Source organism: Agelaius phoeniceus, chromosome 20 (assembly GCF_051311805.1).
Source record: "Agelaius phoeniceus isolate bAgePho1 chromosome 20, bAgePho1.hap1, whole genome shotgun sequence".
NCBI classification, from domain to species: Eukaryota; Metazoa; Chordata; class Aves; order Passeriformes; family Icteridae; genus Agelaius; species Agelaius phoeniceus.
The window spans coordinates 6,026,181-6,052,844 of NC_135284.1; the positions used below are offsets into that span (position 1 = coordinate 6,026,181).

The window sequence follows — 26,664 nt, forward strand, 5'->3', positions numbered from 1 at the left end:
CATCCTCTCATGGAAAATGAGACTCTCCTGGGCATTGTGGGGCTCTCAGGGGGACGTTTGCTGTGCCCACACCAGGATTACCCTCCCTCCCTCCACACCCACACAGAAAAGATGTGGAAATAGAGGAGCTTTGGCACATTTCTATTGCACAAACAGCATTGCTGGGGGCTCGGGGCGCAGCAGTGCCTGCTGTGACCCTAACTTGGAGAATTATGGTGACATCCAGCACCGAGAGGGGACCACAGCCACCATGGGGGTCAGCAAGGGTCCCCTCCCGTGACCCCCCAGCACTCATGGAGGCTCTGGGAGCTGTCAGACACGGGGCTCACTGTGCAGATGGGGAGCACTGAGATGTGAGATGTGTTTTATGGATGTCAAGGATGGGGTGTCCCCTCTTCAGGGGGGGCTAAACCCCTCCCCCTGCAGAAAACATCAATTTGGGGCTGGATTTTCCCACCCAAACCAGTACAAAAGCGCCTGCTTAGCAGGATTACCAGGACAGAAAAAAAAAAATCCCTTGGGAAGGAGCGGGTGCAGCTCTGAAAATGAGGTGGAACCCCCGGGGTTGTGCTGCAGGAATCCCACCGGGGGGAAACCTCGGGCACCGCAGCTCCACCTTCATCTGCAGCATCGCTCCCAGCCTTGCAGGGAGGGCTCCGTCCGTCTGTCCGTCCATCGGGGTGGGCTCAGACCCACGACTCCTCCTCATCCTCCTCGCTCAGCCAGGTGCCGCTGTCCGCCAGGGAGGGCGCGGGGCGGGCGCTGCCGCTCTGGGGGGCTCGAGGGGTGCCCGGGGGTCGCTGCCGGCCCCGGGGGCGATGCCCCAGCGGGGTGGGGATGCGCGACGGGCGCTTGCCCGGCCTGTGGTCCCGCCGGGGACGCACCTTGGGCCGCAGCTTCAGCTTGTAGATGGAGGGCACCCGCTCGGGCTTCTTCAGGCACCGCCGGGGTTTGGCGGCGCCGCTGGCCCGGGCTGCCCGCGGGGTCTGGCCGCCCACCCCCGGCCGCTCTGCCTTGCCCGGGGCCGGGAGCTCCGGGGCAGCTCCTGCGGCTGTTTTGGGGACCTGGCTCCACATCCCCACGGGGCGCAGGGGCTGCGGGCCGCGGGACAGCTCCTCCAGCACCCTGGCATAGCCGGGGGGCTGCGTGTGCCCACAGCATCCGCGCAGCCCCTCGGCCCCGCTGCCAGGGCCGCAGGCTGCCCCGGCTCCATCCTCTGCCCGCCGAGGTCCCTCAGCGCGCCCAGCCCTTGTGCTCGGGGCTGGGTGGCACTGCCCTGTCCCCTGGGGACCGTCCCCAGCACCGCAGACCTTGCACCCCCCTGCAGAACGGCCCTGAGGGGTGGCTTTGAGGGGGGGTTTCACGCTGCTCTCCGGTTTCGGGGCTCGGCTGGAGGAATTTCGGGCTGAGGGCTGTCGGCCCCGGCCCAGGGCTCCCTGCCTCCCTTCCCGCGGGCTCTTCAGGCTCCGGGAGTCTCCTGGAGCATCCCGGTGCGAGGAGGGGGCGCAGACCTTTAGGGGACTGGGGGCATGGACCTTTAAGGGACTGGGGGCTCGGGGTGTGGCTGTGCTGGCTGTCCCCGTCTCCTGCGGCCTGGCAGCCAGCACAGATGATTTTCCTCCTTGCTGGGCGCTCCTCGGAAGCGCCGGTGCCGTCCGTGGGCTGGGAGCCGCGGGCCTGCCCCGTGCCGGTGCCACAAGGATGGATGTCCCCGGGCCGGATGATGTCCCCGGGCCGGATGATGTCCCCGGGCCGGATGATGTCCCCGGGCTGGTGCCGTGCAGGGCCCTGGGGACCCCCGCGCCGTTCGGGGAGCTCAGCCGGCAGGGGGTGGGTGCCCGGCCCCTCGCACCGAGCCCAGGGGAGCCGGACCGGGCCGGTGAGCGGGATGGTGGCAGCTGCCTCCCCAAAGGGACAGCGGGCGGCTCCCGCATCCTGCAGGGAGAGACAGCGGAGAGGGGCAGGGAGCTGCTGCATCCCCCCCCTGCCCCGTCCCGCCTGGTGCTGGGCACTTCCAGAAGGGGGCAAAAATTCTAAAGATGCTCCCAAACCTGCTCTGAAGCCGGGCAGCTCGGAGCACGAAGCATCTCTGCAGCACTTACCTGCCCGAAGGGAGCCTGCGGGGCCGTGCGGGCTCCGGGTGAGGGCTGGCACCCGGCTGGCGACCCCAGCGCTCTGGGGAGGGGGTGGCAGGGGGGACGCGGCCCCCCCAGGGGACGGGGGGCAGGGGGCTCTGGGAGCGGCTGACGAGCAGCAGCGCGGGCCGGGGGCTGCGGGCGGCCGGGCACAGCCGCACCTCGTGCTGCACCTGCTGCTGCGGGCTCCGGCCTTTCCAGGCTTGTTTGTGAGCTGTGGGGACAACGAGGGGGGGCTCAGCGCCCTTGTCCCCTGCGCCCACCCCCGGTGAAGCCCACCCAGCCGTGGCTCAGCGTCCAGCCCCCCGAGGGTGCCGGCAGAAAGCTGCGCTCCCTGCAAAGCGGCTTTTGGGGTCCGGCTCCATCCTAAAGTCTTCCATGACCTCTAGTGGCCACCAAAACCAAAGAAAGTCCCCAAAACCCGACATTCCCCGGCAAAACAACGAGGCGTGGCTGTACCAAAGCCAAAACATCCCCGAGAAGCATCGAGACCAGCCACGGACCCCTCACCCTCAGGCAGCCGCGGGGTTTGGGGACGCGGGGACTCACAGAGCGAGGTGCAGCGACACGGGTCGTGCTTGTCCAGGTAGTGCTCCAGCGTGTCCCAGCCGCCCCCGACCCGCACCATGACGTGTTCCCGCAGGATCTGTGCGGGAATGTCCGTGCCAGGGGACACCGGCAACAGCCTGGGGGTGGCACGCCCGGCCGGGCTTGGAGAGATGGTGCCTAAGTGCCACCAGGTGTCCCAAAGGGCGGCTGTGGGCTGGCCCTAAGTGCCACCAGGTGTCCCAAAGGGCGGCTGTGGGATAGCCCAGCTCCTGCGGCCATCCCGACACGTTTATTTTGTCACCACAAGGAAGGTGAGGGATCCTTTTGGAAGATCCCTGTCCTTCGTGGTGTGCTGAGTTCTTTGGGCAGGCTCGGGGATGGATTCAGAGCATGCCAGGGATCCCATAGCTGGGTGAGAGCAGGCTGTGGCTCTGTGGGGTGTCAGGGCTTGTCCCACACACGTGGATGGTGAAATCCATACCTACATCGATCACAGGGCTGAGCTCCCCTGCTTTGGGAATAATGATCCAAACTCCCACAGGGGCCCCTTTTGGGGGATTGTGGAAATGGGGGCATGGCAGCAGAGCAGAATTCCTGATGCTTTTCCCCCAAGAGCAGGGGTGAAGCAAACTCACCCGCACAAAGATGAGGCTGTCAGAGTCCCCCACTCGGTATTTCCCTTCGGAGATCTTGATCATGGGGAACTGCACAGGGCAGGTACAGCGGCTCACCAGGTGCTGCACCTGAGGGTGGCAGGGATGGGTCCTCACCAGGGCTGCTGGGAAAGGTCCTGGGGTGACCATGCCCATCCCATCCCCATCCATGCCCATCCCATCCCCATCCAATCCATCTCCATGTCCATCTCCATGCCCATCCCATCCATTTCCATCCCCATCCCCATCCCCATCCATTTCCATCCCCATCCCCATCTATGCCCATCCCCATCCAGTCCATCTCCATGTCCATCTCCATGCCCCTCCCCATCCATCTCCATCTCCATCCATCTCCATGCCCATCCCCATCCATCCCCATCCCCACCCCTATCCATCTCCATGTCCATCTCCATGCCCATCCCCATCCATCTCCATGCCCATCTCCATCTCCATGCCCATCCATCCCCATGCCATCCCCATCCATTTCCATCCCCATCCCCATCCATGCCCATCTCCATCCAATCCATCTCCATGTCCATCTCCATGCCCATCCCATCCATCTCCATGCCCATCCCATCCATTTCCATCCCCATCCCCATGCCCCCCATGCCCCCCATGCCCCCCTGCCCCTCGGTACCATCTGGTCGAGGTTCTGGAGGTCCCGTGGTGCCCTCCTGGGGCCCCGTGGCAGGGTGGGCTCTGGGGGAGGCAGCTCCAGCTCCTGCCGAAGCTCCTCCTCGATCTCCTCCTCCATCTGCACCAGGGTTGGGGCGCGCATCCCGAAGCGGGAGGCGTGGCGTGCCAGCTCCAGCAGGCACAGCACGAAGTTCTTCTCGTTCTTCCTCAGCACCAGGTCCTCTGTCTCGAACATCAGCACATCTGGGCAGGGCAGGGCAGGGCTGAGCCAGGGCTGGCACGTGGGGATGGGGACAGGGCAGATGGAGGGCACAGATGGAGGCAAAACCCACCCAAAAGGCTGCTCTGCACTGGAGCCATCCCACCAGGAATATGGCTGGGTTCAACAAGAGTTGGGATAAGTGATAAAGGAGGAAGAGCTTTTCCTTTTGGGCATCAACAGCTGTTTCATGGCATCCCAAAGCCACAAAACTCCGTGCCTGAGGGCCCTGAGGATGTCTTGCTTTGTGGCACTCCCCTCCCTGGGCATCCATGGGGGTAGGACAGGGTGACAGATGCTTTGCTCAGAGCCAGTCCTGCTGTCCTTAGGGCTGGGATCGTGCCGTGCCTGGCAGGGACACACTGTGCCATCCACCCTTCCCTTTGCCATTCCCCCTGTGCGTATTTGCACCCAAGCAAACCCTCCAGCCACGTGCCAGCACCCTGCAAAGCTGCTGCCAAGCCTGGAGGACCTTGCACAAGGGATGCCAGCCCAGGGGTGCCTGCACACAGTGCTGTCCCATGCCAGGGTGGGGCTGGGTTTGGGGGACACATGGCAAAACATGGAATGGCTGGAGGGGACCTGAACACAGAGACATGGGACAGCTGGGGCCTGGCACCCTACCTTTGATACCCATCTCCTTCCTGCACCACTGGATGAAGTTGGAGACGTTGTCCCTGGCCTGGAAGGTGCCAGGCTGTGCTGTCAGGTTGCAGGTGACACCGGTGGAGGGCAGGTGCAGATGCTGGGCCACCTCGGGGCACGCCTGGGCAAACTCCCCTGCCACCTGGGTGACGTGGTTGGCGTGGGAGCACAGCACAGCCCCTGTCTCCAGCACCTCCAGGAAGGTGCCCACCTCGATGTCGAGGTCATAGAGCTCCTTCAGCCACTCTGCCAGGTCCTCCTTCATGGCGTACAGGTACTGCCCGCTGGACTGGTAGGGACGGATGCTCCGTGCCCCCGAGCCCGGGGTGCCCCACATTCTGCCATAAGACTGGGAAGGGGTCGAGGGAAAAGGGTGGTGGGGATGTGGCTGTCCCTGTGCTGCCCCCAGCACACCTCCCCAGCAGCCACACTCACCTGGTGCCCCTTGCTCCCTGCCACAGGGGTGGTGGCAGTGTCCTGGTGGTGCCCCAGCCCTGCGATGGTGCTGGGGAGAGGAAATCGCCCTCCTGGGTGTTTTGTTTCCTTCCCAAGTGCTGATGGCTTCTCCTTGGTGACAAGGGACTGGCTGCAAACACTCCCTGTTAACCCTTCAGCACCTGCCCCTCTCTCACAGCCCTGCTCCTCCCCAGCCATGCCAGGGGTGGATTTTCCCCCCGAGGGCCCTGGCTCCGGGGCAGGAAGGGGTTGGAGAGCAGCTCTTCAGCTTAGGGAGCAGCTCCTCAGCACCCAGGTTGCTCCCAGCCACACGAGGGGGATTTCCCCCCTTCCCAAAACCCCTACACCCACCTCCACCACAGGTGAGGTGACCTGAGGGCCACAAGGTGCATCTTCAGGGCGACCTCAAGGTGAGGAGGGTTCATTTTCACACCCACCTCTGGGCTTTCTCTGCTCTGTGCTCCTTTCCAAACTCCTTCCCTCCTTGCCCACGGCAGCGAGGTGTTTGGGAAAAGCCAAGCTCCTGCAGGGATGGAGTGGCTCCAGGAGTTGGGGCTTTAAGGAAAGAGCTGCTCATGAGTGGGCACCCCTGGGAATGTGGGACACTCCCTCCCTCAGCCAGGCCTGGCAGAGCTGCCACAGCACCCAGGTACCTCTGCAAAAAACAAATCTACCAGGGAAGCGTTCACACCTTGGGACCAAACAGAGCCTTTCCTGGGCTTTGTGGGGTTCCTTGCTGTGGTGGGGACCCATCCTGTCCCTGGAGGCAGCTGCTGATGCCACTGCAGCTCAGTGTCCAGCCGGGGTCATTTTGGGGCAGGGAATGCAGGAATCCCAGCTATTCAGTTTGGGGAATGTGAGGCAGGCTGGGGGAGTCTTCGCCTGGTGTGCCCAGCCAGGGAGCCCAGCAGGAGAAAAGAACCCTTGAGGAGCTGGATTTCCATCCAGGGCACCCAGGGGGGTGAGCTGAAAGGCTCAGGGTGAGAGTTCACTTCCCCAGACCCTCCCAGACTGATGGGGCACAGCAGAGTGACCCCGGATGCCTCTGCAGCATCACAGGGCCCCAAAACATCCCACAGGACACAGCCCCAGGAAACACATGGCAGCAAGCCAGGGAAGAGATGGAAAACCCAAAAAGGGGAGAGGATTTGAGGTAGTCCCGTCCTCAGCCCCCCAGTCACACAGCACATGGGATGCCTGGCTTTCTCCTAAGGGGACAGGAAAAGGGATAATGAATGAATTCAGCCTGGGGGAAAAAACCTATTAACACATTCCAAAGTGTGGAAAAATCCTCAGTAATTTGGGGTTGAAGTAAGAAAGAGAATTTCCATGTTTTCATCACCATCAGTGAGTTTTCAGTGGGATCCATCTCCCCTCTTTGATCGTGCCAGCATGAAAGCTGAGGCCAAAATTCAGCAACCCCCTCTCCAACCCCAAACACCCACAGGCATCTGAAACACAGCCCTGTCAGGAAACTGGAGATTTGCTTTAAAAAAAACAACCCAAACCCAAAGTGTGACATGAAAACAAGCACAAAGCCCAACACCACACATCCAGAGGTTGGTTTTATTTGCTGTCAGGTCTCCAAGCCCTTGGGACTCCCTGCAGGCCACGTCACCTGATTGTCATTCAATTCCTATGAAAATGTGAGTTTCTCTGGAAACCTGGCAAGTCCCCTGAGGTTTTGGGCAGATGAAGCCCCTGTGTGTGTGTCTGCACATGAAGGGCTCATCACAAGTGTTGTGGAGAATGGGAGGAGTGCTGGCTCCCCATCCTGCCAAACCCACAGCTCAGCTGGTGCTGGGTACCACTGAAACCCCTTGGGAAGGACCAGCCCTGGCACCCAGCTCAGGGCAAGCCCTGCTCTGCAGGGAGGGTCTGGAAAGGGCAAAGATGAGGGAAAGAGGAATCCTTGAAGCTGCTGGCATCAGGAGGGCTCCCTGGTGTGGCACCCAGCACAGCACCCTGACAGCACAGCAGGACCAGAGCAGGGCTGGGCTCTGAGTCCTGGCAGAACCACGGCACAAATGGCTTCAATAAATCATTTAATAAAGCTGAGCCCTGTCTTGCCCAGCACCAATGCCTCAGAATCCCAGCCCTAGGAAGCTGAGGTCCATCCCCCAGCCCTGGGACACGCTGGGCCCTTTGCAGACACGGCTGGTGACCCTGCCCAGGAGCCAGAGGCGTTTCCAGGTGGGGACTCTGCCTTGGGAAAGGAATGAGGAATGTGCAGCCACACTGTCCTGCATGCACAGACATGTCCCTCTGTCCTGCTCACCCTCTCCTCTTCCCCTCCTCCCCCAGCCATTTGTCACCCCCCGTTCATCACCCGGGTGGGGCCCAGGGAGTCAGAAATTCCCTGATCCCATTCCTTGCAGAGGCAGCGGAGCACAGGCACCTTCTGTGCACACAGTGGGGGCTGCCAGGTGAGCACAGCCCAGGAGAACCCACCCAGGCACCCCAAACCCATCCAAAGCCAAAGCTCCTGCTGCCTGTGGCCAGCAGCTCAGCTGAGCCCCCCCTTTCTCTCCACCCCAAAGAGGCTCCTGCACCAAACCCTGCTGCTTTCAGCCCCAAAATCCCACTGTGGGGGTGTCTCCAGCAGAGCACTGGGGTGTGAGCACAGCCCAGCAAAGCATCCCCAACCCTCCATACCCCAGGGTCTGAACAAACAGCAAAGCTCCACATGGACCCAAATTTTTTGTCCAAATGTCTCCTTTCTTTTAGTTTTAAGCAGGAGACGTTGTCAGTCTGCTGTTGAAAACCATCCAAACCCCACAGCAAGAGCAGCGAGAAACTTCTCCATCTGATAGTGGGAAAATGACAGATATCAACAAGTATCAACAAAGATATCAAAAGGTATCACCAAACCCCAGTCCTGGTTTGAAAAACGTGTGTAACAATATCCTGAAAGTGAACAGAAATGGGTGTGTTTGCAGTCTCCATGGCTGATACATTTTTCTGTGGTCTTTTAAAAAAAAATACAGTCCCAAAGCCTTCAGGCCACCTGGCTGTGACACACAGCCTGAAAATTAACAGAAATGGGTGTGTTTGCAGTCTCCATGGCTGATAGATTTTTTTCTGTGCTCTGTTATAAAAAATACTGTCCCAAAGCCTGCAGGCCTGTGGCACACCTGGCTGGGGCACACCTGGCTATGGCACACTTGGCTATGGCACACCTGGCAGGGGCACACCTGGCAGGGGCACACCTGGCTATGGCACACCTGGCTATGGCACACCTGGCAGGGGCACACCTGGCTATGGCACACCTGGCTGGGGCACACCTGGCTGGGGCACATCTGGCTGTGTCCCAGCTCCATCCCAGCTCTGCTGGGTCACTGCTGCACCATCCCACGGCTCCAATGGGCAGCCAGTCCCTGCCCAGCCATCCTCAGACAGGAACCAGAGTCACACCCCGAGGGATCCAGGCGAGGTCCAGACCCCCTTTTCTCAGAACAGGACCTGCTCACTGTTGGCATCCCAGCAGCCCATCCAGGCCAGCTGCGTGGCCCATTTGCCGGTGGCCACCACCTGCAGCTTATCCTGGTCGAATTTCCAGTACTGATCATCCCTGAAGAAGTAGAGGGCGCGGTCGCGGTGGGTGAGAGCGCCGGCGGTGCCCGGGGGCAGCCCTGCCCAGTCCCGCAGGCTGCGGGGGTAGTAGGGCTCCACGCCCAGCGGATCCTCGCCCACCACGAAGTACTTGGGCCCTTTGAAGAGGACGAGGCGCCGGAGCTGCTGGAAGTAGAGCGCGGTGTCCGGGTGCCGGGGCAGCCCCAGGGCGCTGCATTTGCGGGGGAATCCCGCATCCAGCTCCGAGCCAGAGTAGCGCCAGCATCGGCCACCTGCGGGGACAGGAGGGTCAGAGCACACCCGGAGGGGACCCCGGCAGCCCAGGTGCTCCAGATGTGGTCAGACTCAGCCACAGGACCGGCCTCGTGGTGGTCAGTGACATCCATGCCACTGGTGACCAACTGCGGGGCTGCCCCGAGGGCCTGGCTGGGGGGAATGGCACAGACATCTTTTATAAAAATTCTTTCCTTAGGATTTTTCCTCCTGAGAAGCTGAGAGGCCTCAGGAACAAAATGTAACCAATGGTTATCTGCTGCTGTGGGATGCAACAGGCGCATCTGGGATTGGTCTCATGTGGTTGTTTCTAATTAATGGCCAATCACAGCCCAGCTGGCTCAGACTCTCTGTCCAAGACACAAACCTTTGTTATCATTCTTCCCTTTCTATTCTTAGCCAGCCTTCTGATGGAATCTTTTCTTCTATTCTTTTAGTATAGTTTTAATAGAATATATATCATAAAATAATAAGTCTTCTGAAACGTGGAGTCAGATCTTAGTCTCTTCCCTCATCCTCAGACCCCTTTGAACATGGTCACAGAGGAAACTGAGGCACGGCAGCTCTGGGGTTTGAAGGCATGGAAAGGGACCATCAGGGACAGAGCAAGGCCACCACCACGCTGCTTCTGGCAAGCCTCCCCCCTGGCCCTGCACAGTGAATGGGACAGACAGAAACAGATCCAGCTGAGGCTGGGGCATCCAAACCCAGCCCTGCAGCGGGAATTGTGATGGGGATCGGTGGCTTGGCTGTCCCCACAGCACCCTGTCCCCACAACAGGGCAGACAAAAGCCCCATTCTGCTCACAAGGCACAGCCTGACACAGCCCTGGGGAGGACGGAGGGAGCAGTGAGGGCTGGGGAGGCAGAGGGGCTTTGGCTCTCACCCAGCTGCAGCACAAAGCCCCTTTTCTGAGCAGCTTCCCATTAAAAGCTGGGGCTGACCCTGGCAGCCAGGCTGCTTGGTTTGACCTTCCTCTCCCCATCTGGCTGCTGGGACAGCTCATGGATGGGATCCCAGCTGCTGGGACAGCTCAGGGCAGTTTAGGGACGGTATCCCAGCTGCTGGGGCAGCTCATGGATGGTATCCCAGCTCCTGGGGCAGTTTAAGGATGGTGTCCCAGCTGCTGGGGCAGTTTAGGGATGGTATCCCAGCTGCTGGGGCAGCTCATGGATGGTATCCCAGCTGCTGGGACAGCTCATGGGTGGTATCCCAGCTGCTGGGGCAGCTCATGGGTGGTATCCCAGCTCCCAGGGCAGCTCAGCCCCCAGGCACAGCACAGGGATCCGTGTGCCCCATGAAACCCCCACGCACTCCCCTGCACCTCGTGTTTTGGGGAGCAGTTTCTCCCCAACACCCACAACTCCACCTGGATTTGCTTTGACACACCAGTGAGTGCTGCTCTCCTGATGGGGAAACTGAGGCACGAGGAGGTGCTGTGGCTGCCAGGGCCATGTGGCTCACCCACGACAGGGCACCCAGCCCAGGTTTTGCACACCCAGGGCGCAGCAACGCCCCAGCTCTGCACTGGGAGGGGACACAAACAAGAACTGTGTGGCTCCAGCCAGACCTGGCCAGCCACCCTGCAGGCAGGAGCAGTGGCAGCCCCGAGGGGAGTCCCTGCCCCCTCACCCACCTTTGAAGAAGTAGAACTTCCCAGTGCTCCGGGACCAGGCGCAGGCGTCGATGCCGGCGGGGAGGCCGGGCCAGCGTGGCTGCAGTGCCTGGGGCTCGCTGGCATTGCCACTGCCTGACACCACCCAGTAGTGGCTGCCCTTGAAGATGTAGAGGTTGTGATCCCCGTCTGTGAGGCAGAGGGAGAAATGTTATTGAACCACCCTGCACTGCTCCCCAGATCCCCTCTCCTCCCCGTGCAGCCCCGTGGTGCTTTGGGGTTTGGATGCTTCCTCCTGCCCTTCCAGCTTCCAGAATCCATTTTCTCCCCTCCAGGCACGAGAGGATAAATTCTGGCCACAGCTCAAGGCTTATCTTGCACAGCTGAGCTCCTGCAGTGATTAATCCTTGCCATGGCCCGAGTTTTGGGGCATTTCCCTGTTTCTGGCACATTGCTGTGCCCTCAAAGTGCACTGTGCATCAGTGACACCACCAGTGCCAGGAGCTGTGGACCAGTCAAACCCAGCTCTCCCTCCACTGGGAGCTGCAGCAGCACTGGGACAAGGTGTGGGGTGCAGATTTTGGAGGGGTCACGCTGGCCTGCACCCACCAGAGGTTATGGCATCGAAGAAGGAGTGGCAGTAATAGGTGCTGAGGCTCCTCTGCTGCCGGTCCCTGCTGTAAAGGTCCGTGTTCCAGTCCTGGAAGTGAGTGAAGACCTTTCCTGGGAGCTGGATGGCCGAGCCCTTGGAGGGCTTTCCTGGGATGGAACAGGGGGTGATGAGTCCAGAGAAGGAGCAAAGAAACAACTTTTCCCAAAGCACAGGGCTGGGACTCCCAAGACTCCTTGTCCCAATGTCTGGTTCCTATCCCACTCTACATGATGGTGACAAAAATCCCTTGGTACCCCAAAAAACATGCACCAGCAGACAAGTGGGCAGCAAACCCAACCTTCCCTGCCCTGGAGGCCCTGGCACCTGTGCCCCTCTCCTGCATTTTCCTCCCCAGCCACCACAGGAATGGAGCCCATGTGGCAGCAGTCCTCTCCCCTGCTCCCATCCCTACTGCTCCAGAGAACAACCCTCCAGGAACCCAGGGATGCTCAGAGAAGCCAGGCTCACCGTACAAATTCTGGATGGCCAAGATGTCATCCCAGCTGAGGACAAAATCCTTGCTGAGCTTCTTGTAGTAGGGCGACATCAGGGCGCTCTTGACGGGCGAGTGCTGCAGCCCCAGCGTGTGCCCCACCTCGTGGGCCACCACGATGAAGAGGTTCCTCCCCTTGCCACTGTGCAGGGACCAGCGCTCAGCACTGTCAAAGTGAGCTTCTCCTCGCCGGGGCAGGAAGGCGTGAGCCAGGGCACCTCCTGGGGACACGAGAGCCAGCAGGGACCATAACGTCACCACGGCGCTTTATGGAAAATCCTTTCCTTAGGATTTTTTGTCCTGAGAAGCTGAGAGGCCTCAGGAATGAAATGTAAACAGTGGTTATCTGCTGCTGTGGAATGCAACAGGTGCATCTGGGATTGGTCTCATGTGGTTGGTTTTAATTAATGGCCAATCACAGTCATAAGATTTTATTATCATTCCATTCCTTTCAAGCCTTCTGATGAAATCCTTTCTTCTATTCTTTTAGTATAGTTTTAATATATAATTTTCTTTTAATATATCATTAAATAATAAATCATCCTTCTGAAACATGGAGTCAAGATTCTTGTCTCTTCCCATGTTGGGGTTGCCTGCAAATTCCCACAATTGGTGACCCTGAGTCAAGAAAACTTCACATTGGGTGAGCCCCGAGTGAGGAACATTGCCACAACATGCAGCTCTGCTTTGCCCAAATGTGAGTCAGTTTTAGGTGTTTTTGGGGGAGCCCAGGTTTGGAGGGTGTTGTGGGGCTCCTTGAGGAGCATCTCAGCCACCTTGCTGGCAGACCTCTATCATGGATATTTTCACTCCTGATGAGGGGGAGAGAATGATGCATCTGACTCCATCTCATCAGAAGGCTAATTAATTACTTTATTATATTATATTATTCTATATTATATTACACTATATTACATTACATCTAAACTGGATCTGCCAAGCACTCAGCTGCCCTCCACTGCACTGAATCTCATGACTGTCAGCCCACAGTCCCAACACAGACACACACTTGGCCCTGACAGGCCAAGGAAACAAAACACCATCACTTTGGGTAAACAATCTCCATACTGCATTCTACTTTTGCACAAACACAGGCACGGCAAATGAGACAAGATTTGTTTTCCCTTTCTCTGAGGTTCAGAGAATGTGAAACCCAGAAATATTCTTGGGAAGAATGGTGCCTTGCTTTTCTCTGTGAAGAGAAATGTGGCGACAGACCTCAGTTGCAGAGTTGGGAGGGGAGACCCCAAATCAGACCCCAAATCAGACAGAAAACTGGTGCAAGCTGGGCTGGAGGTGGCCAAGAAGGCCAATGGCTCCTGGCCTGCGTTAGGAATGGTGTGGCCAGCAGGAGCAGGGAGGTCACTCTGCCCCTGCACTGGGCACTGGTGGGGCCACACCTCGAGTGCTGTGCCCAGTTCTGGCCCCTCAGTTTAGGAAGGATGTTGAGGAGGACAACAAGGCTGGTGAGGGGCTGGGAACACAAACCCTGTGAGGAACCTTTGAAGGAGCTGGGGCTGTTTAGCCTGGAGAAGAGGAGGCTCAGAGGTGACCTCATTGCTCTCTACAGCTCCCTGAAGGGAGGTTGTAGACAGGTGGGGTCGGTCTCTGACAGAACCAGAGGACACAGTCTCAAGCTACAGCTGGGAAGGTACAGGTTGGACATTAGGAAGAAATTTTTCACTGAAAGAATAATAAAGTACTGGAATGCTCTTCCCAGTGAGGTGGTAGAATCACCATCTCTGGATGTGTTTAAAAATAGACTGGACATGGCAATTGGTGCTAGAGTCTAGTTGAGGTGTTAGAGCATAGGTTGGACTCAATCTTGGAGGTCTCTTCCAACCTCATTATTCTGTGATTCTGTGAGAGACTGCAGAGCCTCCACCACCCCCAGCCCACCAGCAGCCCAGCCCTCCTCCTTGCAGGGAAAGAGCCCACGTTGTAAAAGAGAAGCTTATGAGGAGAAACGACCAGCACCTGGCCCATCAAAGGGACCTTGGCACATGCAGCTCTGCTTTGCCCAAATGTGCATCAGTTTTAGGGTTTTTTTGAGGAGCCCATGTTTGGAGGGTGTTGTGGCGCTCCTTGAGGGTCTGTGAGGAACATCTCAGCCGTTTTGCAGGCAGACCTCACTTGCAGAGTTGGGAGGGGACACCCCAAATCAGACAGAAAACTGGTACAAATTGGGCTGGAGACACTGCAGAGCCTCCATCACCCCCAGCCCAGCACAATCCCAGCCCTCCTCCCCGCGGGGGAAGACCCCACGTCACAAAGAGACGCTTACAAGGAGGAAGCGACCAGCACCTGGCCCATCGAAGGCATTGTTGAGTCCATCGTTGTGGTCCCCGTGGAAGAAGGTGAGGCGGATGTCAGCAGGACCATCCTGTGCCTCCCAGAATGTCAGCGAGGACACGTTGCTCCAGAGCTGGAAGGCGGCGCGCACGGCCAGGCGCACCCCGTGCTGCGGCAGGTACGGCGGGCGGTTCACCACTCGGTACGTCAGCTGCCGCTTCGGCCACCGCCCTCCTGTGCCACAACAAAGCCACCCCCGGGCAGGGAGAGAGGGTGAGCAGGGCTCCATCTGTCCCAGGGAGCGGGGCTCCATCTGTCCCAGATTGCTTCCTTCAAAGGGTGCCAGGGTTTGGGGATGTTTGGGGGGTTGGTGCTGGGGGTTTGGGGATGTTGGTGCTGAGGGTTTGGGGATGTTGATGCTGGGGGTTTGGGGATGTTGGTGCTGAGGGTTTGGATGTGTTTATGGCAGGGGTTTGGGGATGTTTGTGCCAGGGGTTTGGGTGTGTTTGTGCTGGGGTTTGGGTATGTTGGTGCTGAAGGTTTGGGTGTGTTGCTGCTGGGGCTTGGGGTATGTTGGTGCTGGGGGTTTGGGGATGTTGGTGCCGGGGGTTTGGGTGTGTTTGTGCTGGGTGTTTGGGGATGTTGGTGCTGAGAGGTTGGGGATGTTTCTGCCAGGGGTTTGGGGATGTTTGTGCCGGGGGTTTGGGTATGTTGATGCTGAGGGTTTGGGGCATGTTGGTGCTGGGGGTTTGGGGATGTTTCTGCCAGGGGTTTAGGTGTGTTTGTCCCAGTGTTTTGGGGATGTTGGTGCTGAGGGTTTGGGGATGTTGATGCTGGGGGTTTGGGGATGTTTCTGCCAGGGGTTTGGGTGTGTTTGTGCCAGTGGTTTGGGGATGTTTGTGCTGGGGCTTTGACCCAAGTCCCAGCACAGACATCAGGGACAGAGCCTTGGTGCTACAAGGACAGCTGGCGACCAGGATGAAGGGGAGAAGTGATGCAACTCCCCCTAAGCTCCCCGACCCCCCTAACACACAGGAGGGCAAAGATGAGAGTTCACATAGTTAGTGAGCAGCATTGCAGCCCCTTCTTCCTCCTCCTCCTCCTCCTCCTCCTCCAGCACCCCTCAGCAGCTGTGGGACCCCAGAGCCCTGGGATTACATTTATCTGGAGGCATCTGGGAGCAGGAAAAAAGCCGTGGGGCCCTGGGGGGATGTGGGTGCCAGAGCTGGTGCTGAGGCGTGGGAGTGGGGACAGGCTCCAACCTCTGCCTCTGCTCCAGATGTGCAGGAAAACAGGGGGAACAGAGCTGGCAGCACACCAGGGCTCTGCCTCTGGGCTGAGCCTCCCAGCAAAGCTGGCACACATCCCTGCTTCAAGCAGGATAAACAGCACAAAGCCCTCCCCAGCCTTCCTGGCCAGTGCCATCAGCCCTGCAGGCACCTCCTGTCTCCCATCCAGCCCATGGGTACAGATGTGCTGCTGTCCCATCCCCACTGCTGTGACATCAGATCACCAGAGCAATAACCACACTGATCCTATCCTTGAGCCATTGGGCATTTCCTGCCACCCACCCACTTTTTTGATGCCCAAAGAGGAGCCCCATGAGCCACAGGGCTCTGGCTGCTCCTGTTTGCCCACCTCCTGCTCTATGTCCTTCCAGCTCTGCTCACTGCCCACTGCCATCCACCGCCCATCGTGGGCACAGGATGGCTCCTGCAAGGGACACATGCTGGGGCTCTGGGAGGAAATCCAGAGGCTGGAGGAGATGACAGGGCTCTCCTGGGGCTGTCCATGGCCAGCCCTGCCAGATGCACAGACAGCCTGACACGGCACAGAGCCTTTTCCTAATCTCCCCTTCGTTTTTCCCATGTCCTGAGCACAGCTGGTCCCGGCCCTCTTGCTCTCTAGGAATCCAGTTACTCATCTGCAAGCCCAAAGAGAGCTCATGAGGGACAAGAGGCCCAGTCCTGGCCACACAGGAGCACAGAAGGATGCTTGGAGCAGAGTGAAACCCCTTAACATGGGTGAAACGACTCTTGGGTCAGGCAGCCAAGTGCTGGCAGGTTTTTGGTTACTGCTGTGTCCCTAATATGCATTAGAAGTCCCAAAGATCAACAAAACTGGGGGATAACTTCACGTGTGCCAGCCCCTGCCCTCCAGATCGTCCAGCCCAGCTGAGTGTGGGGCCATGGTGACCTGAGTGCTCTCTGGGAGATCTCCTGGCTCCCACAGCAGCACTAAAACCACCCCAGAGAGCCGAATTCCCCAAAACCGGGAGTCGAATCTCTAATCACTGCTTTAAAAACAGCCTCCAAGCATGTCCTGGGCTGGATGCTGCGCCAGTGGGGCTGCACCTCCCACCCACAGCAGCTTCCCCACGAGTCCAGGATGGGAGATCCGAGCATCCCAGACCCCAAACCCGCCGGGAGCCCCGGTGCTCACCGTGCTGCGCCGAGCGCCGCCGGCGCCGGGCGGGGGCAGCGCGGCCGTGCCCGTCATCCGTGCCACACCTGGGCAGGGCCATCTGATGGAGGGTGGGGACATCCAGCACCCCGCTGGGAGGGAGGTGGGTCACACGCTGGAAATGCCTGCAGGGGGAACGGGGATGTCAGCAGCCACGTCCAGACCCTCCGTGGTGGGGTTTGGGTGTGTTTGTGCCAGGGTTTGGGTGTGATTGTGCCAGGGGTTTGGGTGTGATTGTGCCAGGGTTTGGGTGTGTTTGTGCCAGGGTTTGGGTGTGTTTGTGCCGAGGGTTGGGGGCATGTTTGTGCCAGGGTTTGGGTGTGTTTGTGCCAGGGGTTTGGGGATGTTTGTGCCAGGGTTTGGGGATGTTGTTCTGGGGGTTTGGATATGTTGGTGCTGGGGGTTTGGGTATGTTTGTGCCAGAGGTTTTGGTGTGTTGGTGCTGGGGGTTTGGGTATGTTGGTGCCAGGGTTTGGGTGTGTTTTGGTGCCAGGGTTTGGGTATGTTTGTGCCAGGAGTTTGACTCAAGCCATGATTTTCACCCCACAAACTTCAAACCCCAGCATCAGAACTTCACCCAATTGGTAAAACAAGAAGGATTTGGCTCTGCAAGCACATCTGACCTGTAAGTAACCTCCTAGCAGGGGCAAAGAAGCCTAAAAATGGATATTAAAAAAGCCTTTTTCCGTTTTTAACCCCAGTAATTTGCCTTACACATTTAATTTTGCATTTGGCTTTGCACAAAGTCAAGCCCGGGATGCTCCCAGAGGTGATGTCCTTAGGAGAAGCCCAGGCAGGAGCTGGCAGCTCTCCCCCTCTGACATCTCCCAGCCGTCCCCAAGCTCGGCCTCCCACAGATTTTATTGCAGGCGAGCTCCGGGCCATAAAAGGCGAATAAAGCAGCGAGAGCCGGGTGCCAGCAGCCGGCACCCAGCTGGGGACCGGGCACGGACCCGCCTCTCCCTGGCTCTGCTTTAGCATCAGCCCGTGAGACACAGAGCCTCCAGCTGCAAAAAGACCCCTCTGGCTGTGAAAAACCCCCTCGGGGTGCTGGCAGCATCGCTGCAGCTGGAGGTTGGAGGGCAGCGTTGGATAAGAGGCTCCTACCTCAGCGCCTTGCTGAACTCGGCAGGGCTGTGTGTGCCGGCCCCCTGCTCCCTGAAATAGCCGTATTTCTCCAGGAAGAGCTGCAAGAAAAAACGGGAAAGGTGTAACTCAGAGAACGTGTTGGCTTGGGAAGAGGGGGGAAAGGGGATGAGGTGGCAAACAGTGCTGCAAACCCGAACTGCCCCCTGGTTTTGCTTTGCAGTGGTTTGTTTGTCAGGAGAAGCCACAACACCTCTGCCCAGGCTTTACCATCCAGCCTGGACTTGCCATTCCCCAGCCACACCGGGATATCCCCACCCTCACAGGGGTACCAGGAGCAAAACCCAGCAGGAGCAGCTCAGGATGGGCATGCAGGGATGGAGGAGCATCCTGGGGATGGGGTGGCTTGGAGCCCTCTGGGAGTATCTGGAGAGGAGAAGGGATCTCATCCTTTCCCCCTGTGTTTGTATTTTCTTAAAGTTCCCCTCCAGAAGCACAAAATCACCCGTTATATGTGAGGGTGCAGGGTGAAGATGCCAGCGGTGACATCAGTGCAGGTAAATGTGTGTGACTCCCTGGAGTAGCCGTATTTCTCAGGAAGAGCTGCAAGAAAAAGTGGCAAAGGGGCAGCTCAGAGCACGTGTTGGCTTGGGAAGGGGAAGGAAAGGAGATGAGAGGGCAAACAGTGCTGCAAACCCTAAATACCCGCTTGTTTTGCTCCTGGGAGCTCTGCACCTCAAGCAGCCGTGCCCATACAGGTTCCTGTGTGTCTCCTCCCCACCATTTTATTTGGCTCTTAGGGTTTTTTGGCCACGATGGAGTCGTGGGAGGAAATATAGAGATCAGAAACCTCTGCTGCCATCCCATCCGCAGCCAGAGGCGACCAAACCCGGCTCTGATCGCCCTGGCTCCAGGCAGGGATCCAAACAAAGCCGGAGTGGCCGCGATTTAGTGCGGGGTGAGCTGGGGCCAGGCTCAGCCTCTCCCATCCCCACCAGGATCTGCTGCTGCCAAGTGGGGACGCTCAGGGTGCAATCGGCTTTGCCAAACCATTCTTCTTCTTCTTCTTATCGGCCGCCGACACGGACGGAGATTGCCTCTCTGAACTTGCTCCAGCGCTTGAATTGTATGTTAAAGAAAATAAAGAAAATAAGCAGCCTGGGGCTGCTTTTGGAGGAGTTAATAGCCGGGGTGACAGGAATGCTCCACGCCCGCCTGCCCCGCCGCCAGGGATGTCTGCGGGACACAAACAAGCCGCCCAGCATCCTGTTAGTGCAGCAGAGCCGCGCTTACGGCAATGAATAATAATCAGAATAAAAAGCGAAAGTGGCGGATTCCCCTCCCCGCAAACCAGAGGAGAGGTGTGCTGAGCACCGGGAATGCCACGGGATGGCCCAGAGGGCGCGGCTGGGGCCCTCGGGGTGTTTTTAAAGCTGTTTTCCCTTCCAGCTCATCTCGGGGCCGGGAAAGGGAAGGGGTTGGAGTGGTGATCTCCTCTCAGTGCTGCTCCTGACTGTGGGTGACCCAGCTCTCCTTTGTGTCCCGGCAGAGGAGGCAGCAGCTCCTCCTGGGCCCTGTCACCGGGCAGGCAGCAGGAATGGTCTGTGGATGTGGCAGCCCCGAGGTGTTTCAGGGCCTCTCCCTCTCCTCCTCCTGCCCAAACCTCTGCTTGCCACGAACAGCCATCCCCATGTCACCCCCAAACGCGTCACCCCACGTGGGCAGGCACAGCCACGTGTGCTCTGCAGCCCTCATCTCCTCCAGTTCCATCTCCTCCAGTTCCATCTCCTCCAGTTTCATCTCCTCCTTTACACCCCCTTCTACCTGGAGCATCCCCCTCTGGCAGAGCACCAGCACAGATTCCTGCCTGGACACGCTCTTTACCCAGCCCCACACAAAGAATTTGGCTGCTTTTCCCACCAAAGCTGCCTGTCTTAGCTGGAGGCACCAGCAGCTCATCCCAGCAGTGCCAGGTTGCAGCAAGAGGAGCCTGAGAATGGCCAGGGTCACCCAGACACCTCACAGTGAGTCAGGGGAAATCAAGTGCCACCCTGGCAGGGACAGCAGTGGTTTGTTTGTCAGGAGAAGCCACAACACCTCTGCCCAGGCTTTACCATCCAGCCTGGGCTTGCCATTCCCCAGCCACACCGGGATATCCCCACCCTCACAGGGGTAACAGGAGCAAAACCCAGCAGGAGCAGCTCAGGATGGGCATGCAGGGATGGAGGAGCATCCTGGGGATGGGGTGGCTTGGAGCCCTCTGGGAGTATCTGGAGAGGAGAAGGGATCTCATCCTTTCCCCCTGTGCTTGTATTCTCTTAAAGTTCCCCTCCAGGAGCACAAAATCACCAGTTCCATGGTGAATCACCAGTTACAGGGTGAAGATGCCAGAGGTGACATCAGTGCAGATAAATGTGAGCTGAACACCTGGATGGGAAGTCCTGGCTCTCACATCATGGTCTGAACATTTTCTAACACAATTTTGCATTCACTCAGCACAACCTGAAGCTCTTTCCATGCCTGTAACCCAACACAATCCCACCATTAAAGCATGAAAATGGTTTTTCCTCACCATGATCTCATGAAGGCTTGAAACCCCATCTGGACACATCAGGGTGCACAATGAAAAAAGCAACCCCTGTCCCAGCAGCTGCTCTTGAGCAGCACCAGAAGGCACAGAGGCCACTGGCTTTATCATTCCTGCCCAGAGCTCCTTGAGCTTTGCAAGCCCAAGCAAAGCAGCATTTTCTCTGTGGTTTCTGGCCTGTGCCACATTGAGGTTCTCACACACAGGCGCCAACTCTCCAGCTGCAAAACCATCAGGAGAAATTCTATTATGCTTTCTAGACACATCTGCTGTCAGCTAAGGGTGATGGTGGTCCTGGAAACACGGAGCTGCAGGAGAGGGATGTGCTGATCTCTGTCAGATATTTATCCAAGCACAGAGCATACAAATCCAGTGAGCTTTTGGGGTCCAGGGGAACCCAAGAGCCCCTTGCCACAGCATCCTGTGCCCAAACCGGTGCTGAAGGCTCCCCCAGCACTGCACAACCCCCCAGAGCCCAGCCAGGCTCAGGCAGGGCTGGCTGGAATCTGGCACCAGCCCATTCAACCTCTCCCGAGGCTGCAATGCAAAGTCTGGCCGTGCTGGGAAAACCCCCTCCCTCCTGCCCCAGACGGGGAAATGCTCTTTTCCATACAATGGGAAAAGAAAAACAGCAGGAAACCGAGAGAAGCATTAACATGAAATATGCCCAGCTCCCCCTGTGCACGAGGGAGGGAGAGGAGCACAGATCCGGCTGCCTGGGAGCCAGGGATGGAGCAGAGAACCCGCGGGGACAGCAGGAGGAGGCTGGGGGAGACAGAGGGACCCTCCCCATCTCAGGGCTCTGATGTGGAGCCTGTTACAACCCTGGAAATCACCTCTGCCTCGGCTAAAGCCAAGGAAACACCTCGCCCTCCACCACAGGCATCCCGGGTGGAAGGCAGCCGGTGGCAAACACAATTAGCCCTCCGTGCCTGGAAGCCGGGATAAGGAGACAGCAGGATCGGCTCCTCCCCTGCAGCCACGCCGCTGCTGGCTCCTTTCCAGCCCCTGAGTACCCGAGAAGCCTCACACAGCTCCTGCTGACTGGGCACAAACCGCATCCCTCCCCTCCATCCCCGGCAGGGCAGGGAAGGGACCCCAATCCTGCCAAAGACAAGGCAAGAAGTGCTTATGATGTATTGTGATTAAGAAATGGCTGGCTTCTGATTGTGCTGGTGTGGATTGTAACATCTGTATTGTCTCACCCTTCTCATGAGACTGAAAATAGAGTAAGAGTTTTTAGAACACCTCTCAGTTGCTCCATCTCTGGGTCAGAAAAGGGTTTAATCTGACACAGGTGTTTTATGGCATGATTGCAGGTGAGACCACCACAATCTGCCCCTTCAAAGTCTTTTGTTTGAAACCATGAGACAGCCCAAGAGGATCCTAAACCCTGGTTCCAGCATCCCCAGGCTCATCCCACATCATCTCACGGCCAAACTGGGCACAGAGCCTCCCGCCTTTCAGCCTCAGTTTCCCCCAGCACACATACCAGCAGAGCTGGCCCCGGGCGTGTTTTGGCGTGGTCACAGAGGGAGCAGCGGCTCCTCCTGCCCATCGGCTCCCTGCTGCCTCCAGAAGATGGCACAGCAATTAAAAACGCTCATTTGCTGCCGCTCATCCCTGCAAAGCCTCAGGCAGAGCCCGCGCCGCCTTTGTTTAAGTGTGTGTGTAAGTATCTCTATAAATATTGCATCTATGGACACACGAGCAGGGGCATTAGCGAGCACAGAGCCTGGCTGTGCTCCCAGTGGAAAGGCAGGGAAGCCTCAGCTGATTCCCTGCACTGGGGATGGAGTGTGGTGAAAGCCCCAAGCATCCCATCCCATCCCATCCCATCCCATCCCATCCCATCCCATCCCATCCCATCCCATCCCATCCCATCCCGCTGGGATTCCTCTGTTGTGCCCTGGAGGAACCTCCTGTCCTGCCAACCACTCCTAAAATCTACTTTTTAGCAGCAAATAATCCACTTGCCACTAAAGATGTGGAGTTGGGGTCCTCTAAACTCCTTTTATTTTCACACTCCATCTTGTAAAGCTGAGAAGCAGTAAGCCTGGCCTAGCTAAAACCCCTCCTTGGTTTCACTAATCGTTTGGATGTGCAACTTGGTCTAGTGGAAGGTGTGGCAGGGGGTGCAATGAGAGGAGATTTAAGGTCCTTCCAACCCAAACCAACCCATGGATCAGTGCTAACTCGTTGGGAAGCAGCTTTGCCCTCAGCACCCTGATGGGCTGCAGCACCAAAACTGCTGAATGTGACCCAAAACTCTTGGGGAAACCAGGGAAGAACATTGGGCTTGGCCAAAGCTTCCCCTGTGAATACCAGAGGGGCTGACAAACCAGTTTGGTCACACAGCCTGGTTGTGTTGTGGTGTCTGAGCAGGGAAAGGGGAAAGGAAAGGGAAGGAAAGGAAAGGAAAGGAAAGGAAAGGAAAGGAAAGGAAAGGAAAGGAAAGGAAAGGAAAGGAAAGGAAAGGAAAGGAAAGGAAAGGAAAGGAAAGGAAAGGAAAGGAAAGGAAAGGAAAGGAAAGGAAAGGAAAGGAAAGGAAAGGAAAGGAAAGGAAAGGAAAGGGAAAGAAAGGAAAGGAAAGGAAAGGGAAAAGGAAAGAAAGGAAAGGAAAGGGAAAGAAAGGAGAAGGAGAAGGAGTCCTGCCCTCCACCGTCTGGGAGCGGGAGAAGGCGCCGGCCCCGGCCCCTGCCCGGCGGGCGAGGTTTGCCCGAACAAGCGGGGATTGTTTGGGGCAGAAGCAGGAAGAAAGGCGAGCTGTTCGTGCTGCGGTGACTCACGGCGTGGAAATCACACCGGGGATGGCCGGGGCACCCGGGGCCGCTCGCCACATCCGCGCCGGCGGCTCCGAGACGCGGGATGGGGGCGATGCAGAGCCCAGCCATGCTGCAGAGGGGGAATTCCTCCTCCTCCTCCTCCTCCTCTCCCTCCATCGTGCTGAGGCTGAAGAGCAGGGAGGAGGAACGAGGATTTCTCTGCCTTGTGTCAGAAGGAAGATGTGGGATGCTCCGTGCCCCAAGGGGCTGAGCTCCCAGCCCCACAGGGTCTGTGTGGTACCAGGAGCCTCCCTCCACCCAGCTGTGCTCAGCATCCTGCGTCCATCCCAACAGCATCCTGCTCCCAAAGCAGCTCAGAAATGCTGGAGCATCTCCCAGCCCAAAATCTGAGAAATCTGAAGACCTTGGTTTGGTAAGGGGGAGAATATCAAATATATCAAAACATATCTGGAAGCATTCCCATACTGCAAGATGGGGAGGAGAACAGCAGTACAGGGGGAAAAAATTGGAAAAAAAAATCCAAAATTAGAATTATTCAGTCTGTTAGCCCAGCTCTCTGTTCCCATTCCCCGTTTTTCTCAAATTCCTCCTCAGCTTTTATGTCACCTGGAGCTTCTCACACAAATCTGGGGCTTCTTTGTCCAGCTCCTCACTCCCGCCACAGGCTGAGATCTCACATGCCCCGGGTGTTTTACACAATTCCCTCAGGATCAGGGAATTTTGGGCATTACCACCCCCCAGCTGCTGTCTGAGCACAGCCCAGCCAGACACAGCTCTGCCAAACCATGTGCTCTCTTACACTGGGCCCTCTCCTATCTGGAGATGATAAGGTGATTTCACATAGAAATGCTTCAAATTAAATTTTCGATTTTTCCTTATTTTTTAAAGTGGTTTTGTTGGTTTTTTTTTTGTTGGTTTTTTTTTTTTTTTTAACTGCAATTGGTACAGATGCAGTGAAAACATGGAAACCAGCCAGGAAAAGCACATAACTGGACATTTGACAGTCTTATGCATCTAAGTTTACACAACATATTGTTGCTAACTGTGGCTTTTTAAAAAAAATTAAAAAAAAAAAAAGCAAAAGCAAGCTTTAGAAGCAAAGCCTGGAAGTGCTCTGAAAGCCACAAATCACCAGAACTATTTGATGTTATGTGAGAATTTCAGCTTCCTCCCGAAAGAAAATTAACGGCTCAGTTTATTTAGACAAGTTCCACTCCCCAGTCCCAGCATTTCCATTGTGTGTGTGCTGTCCCCAGGTCCCTGGGCAGCACAGCACATCCCCTTGGGGAAACTGAGGCAGGGAGACAGGAAAGTGCCTTGCCCAGAACTCCCTCGGGAGGGATCTGCCACAATCCTGGGATCTGTTCTGAAGCTTCAAGGGAAAACAGCTCAGAAGTCACCAAGGAGGGCTGGAAAGGCAGTTTGGGTTGTTAAACCAGTTTTCCCCAATCAGTTGGTTCCCTTTTAAAGTGAATTTTAAATTATTGGTTTCCTGAGCATTAAAATCTGTGCAGATTTATTTTCTGCAGGTGTCACGAGGGGCTGGGCTGAGGTTTGTGCACAGTGGGAAAAGCACAGCTATTAATGAGCTCTCTGAAGCAGCATCTCCCTGCAGAAGGAGCCTGCACCTCAAAACAAGCCTCTGAGCATTCCTGTGCCCTTTTCCTCTCAGAGCATGTGCTCAAAATCCCAATTAATTCACCAGGACTTGCTGGCTGGGGTTGAAAATTAAGCATTTGTACAAATGTACACTGCATCGAGGCCTAAATGAGAAGAAATCCCCAATATGAGCCTTTGTTCACCAGCCAGATCTCCTACCTTGTCCTCCCAAAACAAACAGGAATGGATGGTGGCACAGGGTGACAATGACAGCAGGACAAGCAGAGAAATCCAAGCAGAGGTGATGGGGACAGCCCTGGGGAGAGGCAGGCAGGGGAAGGGCTGGATTTTGTCCCCTCCTGGGCACCAAATGCTGGGAGATGGGGAGGTTTGCAGGTGCACATCACCTGTGGGGACACCTGGACACGGGCTGGGAGAGCTGGGGCTGTTCATCCTGGACAAGAGAAGGCTCCAGGGACACACAGAGCCCATCCGGTGCCTAAGGGGCTCCCAGGGAGCTGGAGAGGGATTTTAGGCAAGAGCAAGGACAGATAGGACAAGGAGGAATGGCTTTAAGCTGAAATAGGGCAGACTTAGATTAGATTCTTCTCTGTGAGGGTGGGCAGGCCCTGGCACAGGGTGCCAGAGCAGCTGTGGCTGTCCCTGCATCCCTGGCAGTGCCCAAGGCCAGGGCATGGAGCAACCTGGGGTAGTGGAAGTGTCCCTGCCCTTGCAGGGGGTGAAATAGGATGAGTTTTAGGTCCATTCTAACCCAAACCAGCCTGTGACTCTCTGCCACAGCTCCTCAAGCACAGGTGGCCACACACACACCCTGGCATCCCAACACCAGCCTGTGGCACAGCCCCATCCACCTCCAGCTGGCACAGCCACACACCTGTGGCACACACACTGCTGCACACGGGCAGGAACAGGGGTCAGGAGCTCAGGACACTCACCTGTGCTGGGGATGGACCTGGGGGACACACTCATACCTTTGGCACGGGTACAACAGGGATATGGGCACACCAGGGACATGGGCACACCAGGGGCACAGTGACACCTGGGGCACGGCCACACCTATGACACTGGCACACCAGGGACATGCACACCCAGGGCAAAGACACACCCATGGCACGGGCACACAGGGATATGCATACCCCTGGCAGGACACGGGCACACCAGGGACAGTCACATCTAGAGCCTGGGCACACCTATGGCACAGGAACGGGGACATGGGCATGCCGAGGGCATGGACTCAGTGGGGACAGGCACAGCTGGGGCACGGGGACGGGGATGTGGGCACACCGGGGACACACAGACCAGGGACAGGCACACCGGGGGACACGGCCACACGGGACACAGCCGGGGCACGGGGACGTGGGCACAGCAGGGACACGCACACCAGGGACACACATAGCAGGGACACGCACACCGGGGGACACGCACACCCCTCCACGGCCACCCGGGACACGCGCACCCGCTGGGGACGCAGAGCCCGGACACGCTCCCGCCCTCCCCGCTGCCGGTGCCGGTGCCGCTGCCGGTGCCGGTGCCGGTGCCGCCCGTACCTCCGCCTGCCGCCGCTGTCCCGGGGCCGGTGCGGGCTGAGCGGCCGCCAGCAGCCCCAGCGCCAGGGCCGCCCGCAGCGGCGCTGCCATCCCCGCTCCGCTCCGCTCCGCTCCGCCGCCGCCCCGGCCGCCTCTCCCCGCCCCGGCCCCGGCCCCGGCCCCGGCCCCGGGGGCGGCCCCAGCCCCGGCTCCGGCCGTGGGCCGGGCTCCGCTGCAGCACCGAGCCCAGGGGCTGGCCCTGCTCGGGCTCCCCCCGTGCCACCCTCCGGGGGATGACCCCTGTGCCCTGTCCCCTGTGCCCCGGGAGCATCCCCGGCCCGTGCGGGTCCCCGTCCGCCAGGTGG

General features: G+C 58.0%; 2 protein-coding genes across 3 annotated transcripts; both read right to left on the reverse strand.

Moving 5' to 3' along the window:
- Positions 1-126: 126 nt before the first annotated feature.
- GAS2L2 (growth arrest specific 2 like 2) lies at positions 127-5,454 on the reverse strand. 2 transcript variants are annotated; one of them, XM_077188683.1, is made up of 7 exons: positions 5,313-5,454; positions 4,857-5,215; positions 3,975-4,216; positions 3,320-3,427; positions 2,685-2,781; positions 2,103-2,349; positions 127-1,935 (listed from the first exon to the last, which is right to left on the reverse strand). In XM_077188683.1, the coding sequence occupies exons 2-7, from the start codon at positions 5,212-5,214 to the stop codon at positions 687-689; spliced, it is 2,301 nt and encodes a 766-aa protein (XP_077044798.1). In that variant the 5' UTR covers position 5,215; positions 5,313-5,454; the 3' UTR covers positions 127-686. The 2 variants fall into 2 exon arrangements, with proteins under 2 accessions (XP_077044798.1, XP_077044796.1); XM_077188681.1 differs by having other exon boundaries at positions 4,857-5,226.
- Positions 5,455-6,897: 1,443 nt separating this feature from the next.
- On the reverse strand, positions 6,898-26,456 carry MMP28 (matrix metallopeptidase 28). The gene is made up of 8 exons (XM_054647118.2): positions 26,321-26,456; positions 17,802-17,881; positions 16,674-16,819; positions 14,244-14,465; positions 11,915-12,160; positions 11,404-11,553; positions 10,816-10,983; positions 6,898-9,178 (listed from the first exon to the last, which is right to left on the reverse strand). Exons 1-8 carry the CDS (start codon positions 26,408-26,410, stop codon positions 8,784-8,786), a joined length of 1,497 nt encoding a protein of 498 aa, XP_054503093.2. The 5' UTR covers positions 26,411-26,456; the 3' UTR covers positions 6,898-8,783.
- Positions 26,457-26,664: the final 208 nt, after the last annotated feature.

Excerpts from the sequence above, each read along its gene's own strand:
- GAS2L2 (XM_077188683.1), bottom strand. The coding sequence starts at position 5,214 with ATGTGGGGCACCCCGGGCTCGGGGGCACGGAGCATCCGTCCCTACCAG. Across the intron at positions 2,350-2,684 it reads GTGTCGCTGCACCTCGCTCT|CTCACAAACAAGCCTGGAAA; the intron begins GTGAGTCCCCGC and ends TTGTCCCCACAG. Across the intron at positions 1,936-2,102 it reads CGCAGGCTCCCTTCGGGCAG|GATGCGGGAGCCGCCCGCTG; the intron begins GTAAGTGCTGCA and ends CTCTCCCTGCAG.
- MMP28 (XM_054647118.2), bottom strand. The coding sequence starts at position 26,410 with ATGGCAGCGCCGCTGCGGGCGGCCCTGGCGCTGGGGCTGCTGGCGGCC. Across the intron at positions 14,466-16,673 it reads GCGGCGCTCGGCGCAGCACG|GAGGGCGGTGGCCGAAGCGG; the intron begins GTGAGCACCGGG and ends GTTGTGGCACAG. Across the intron at positions 9,179-10,815 it reads GAAGTTCTACTTCTTCAAAG|GTGGCCGATGCTGGCGCTAC; the intron begins GTGGGTGAGGGG and ends CTGTCCCCGCAG.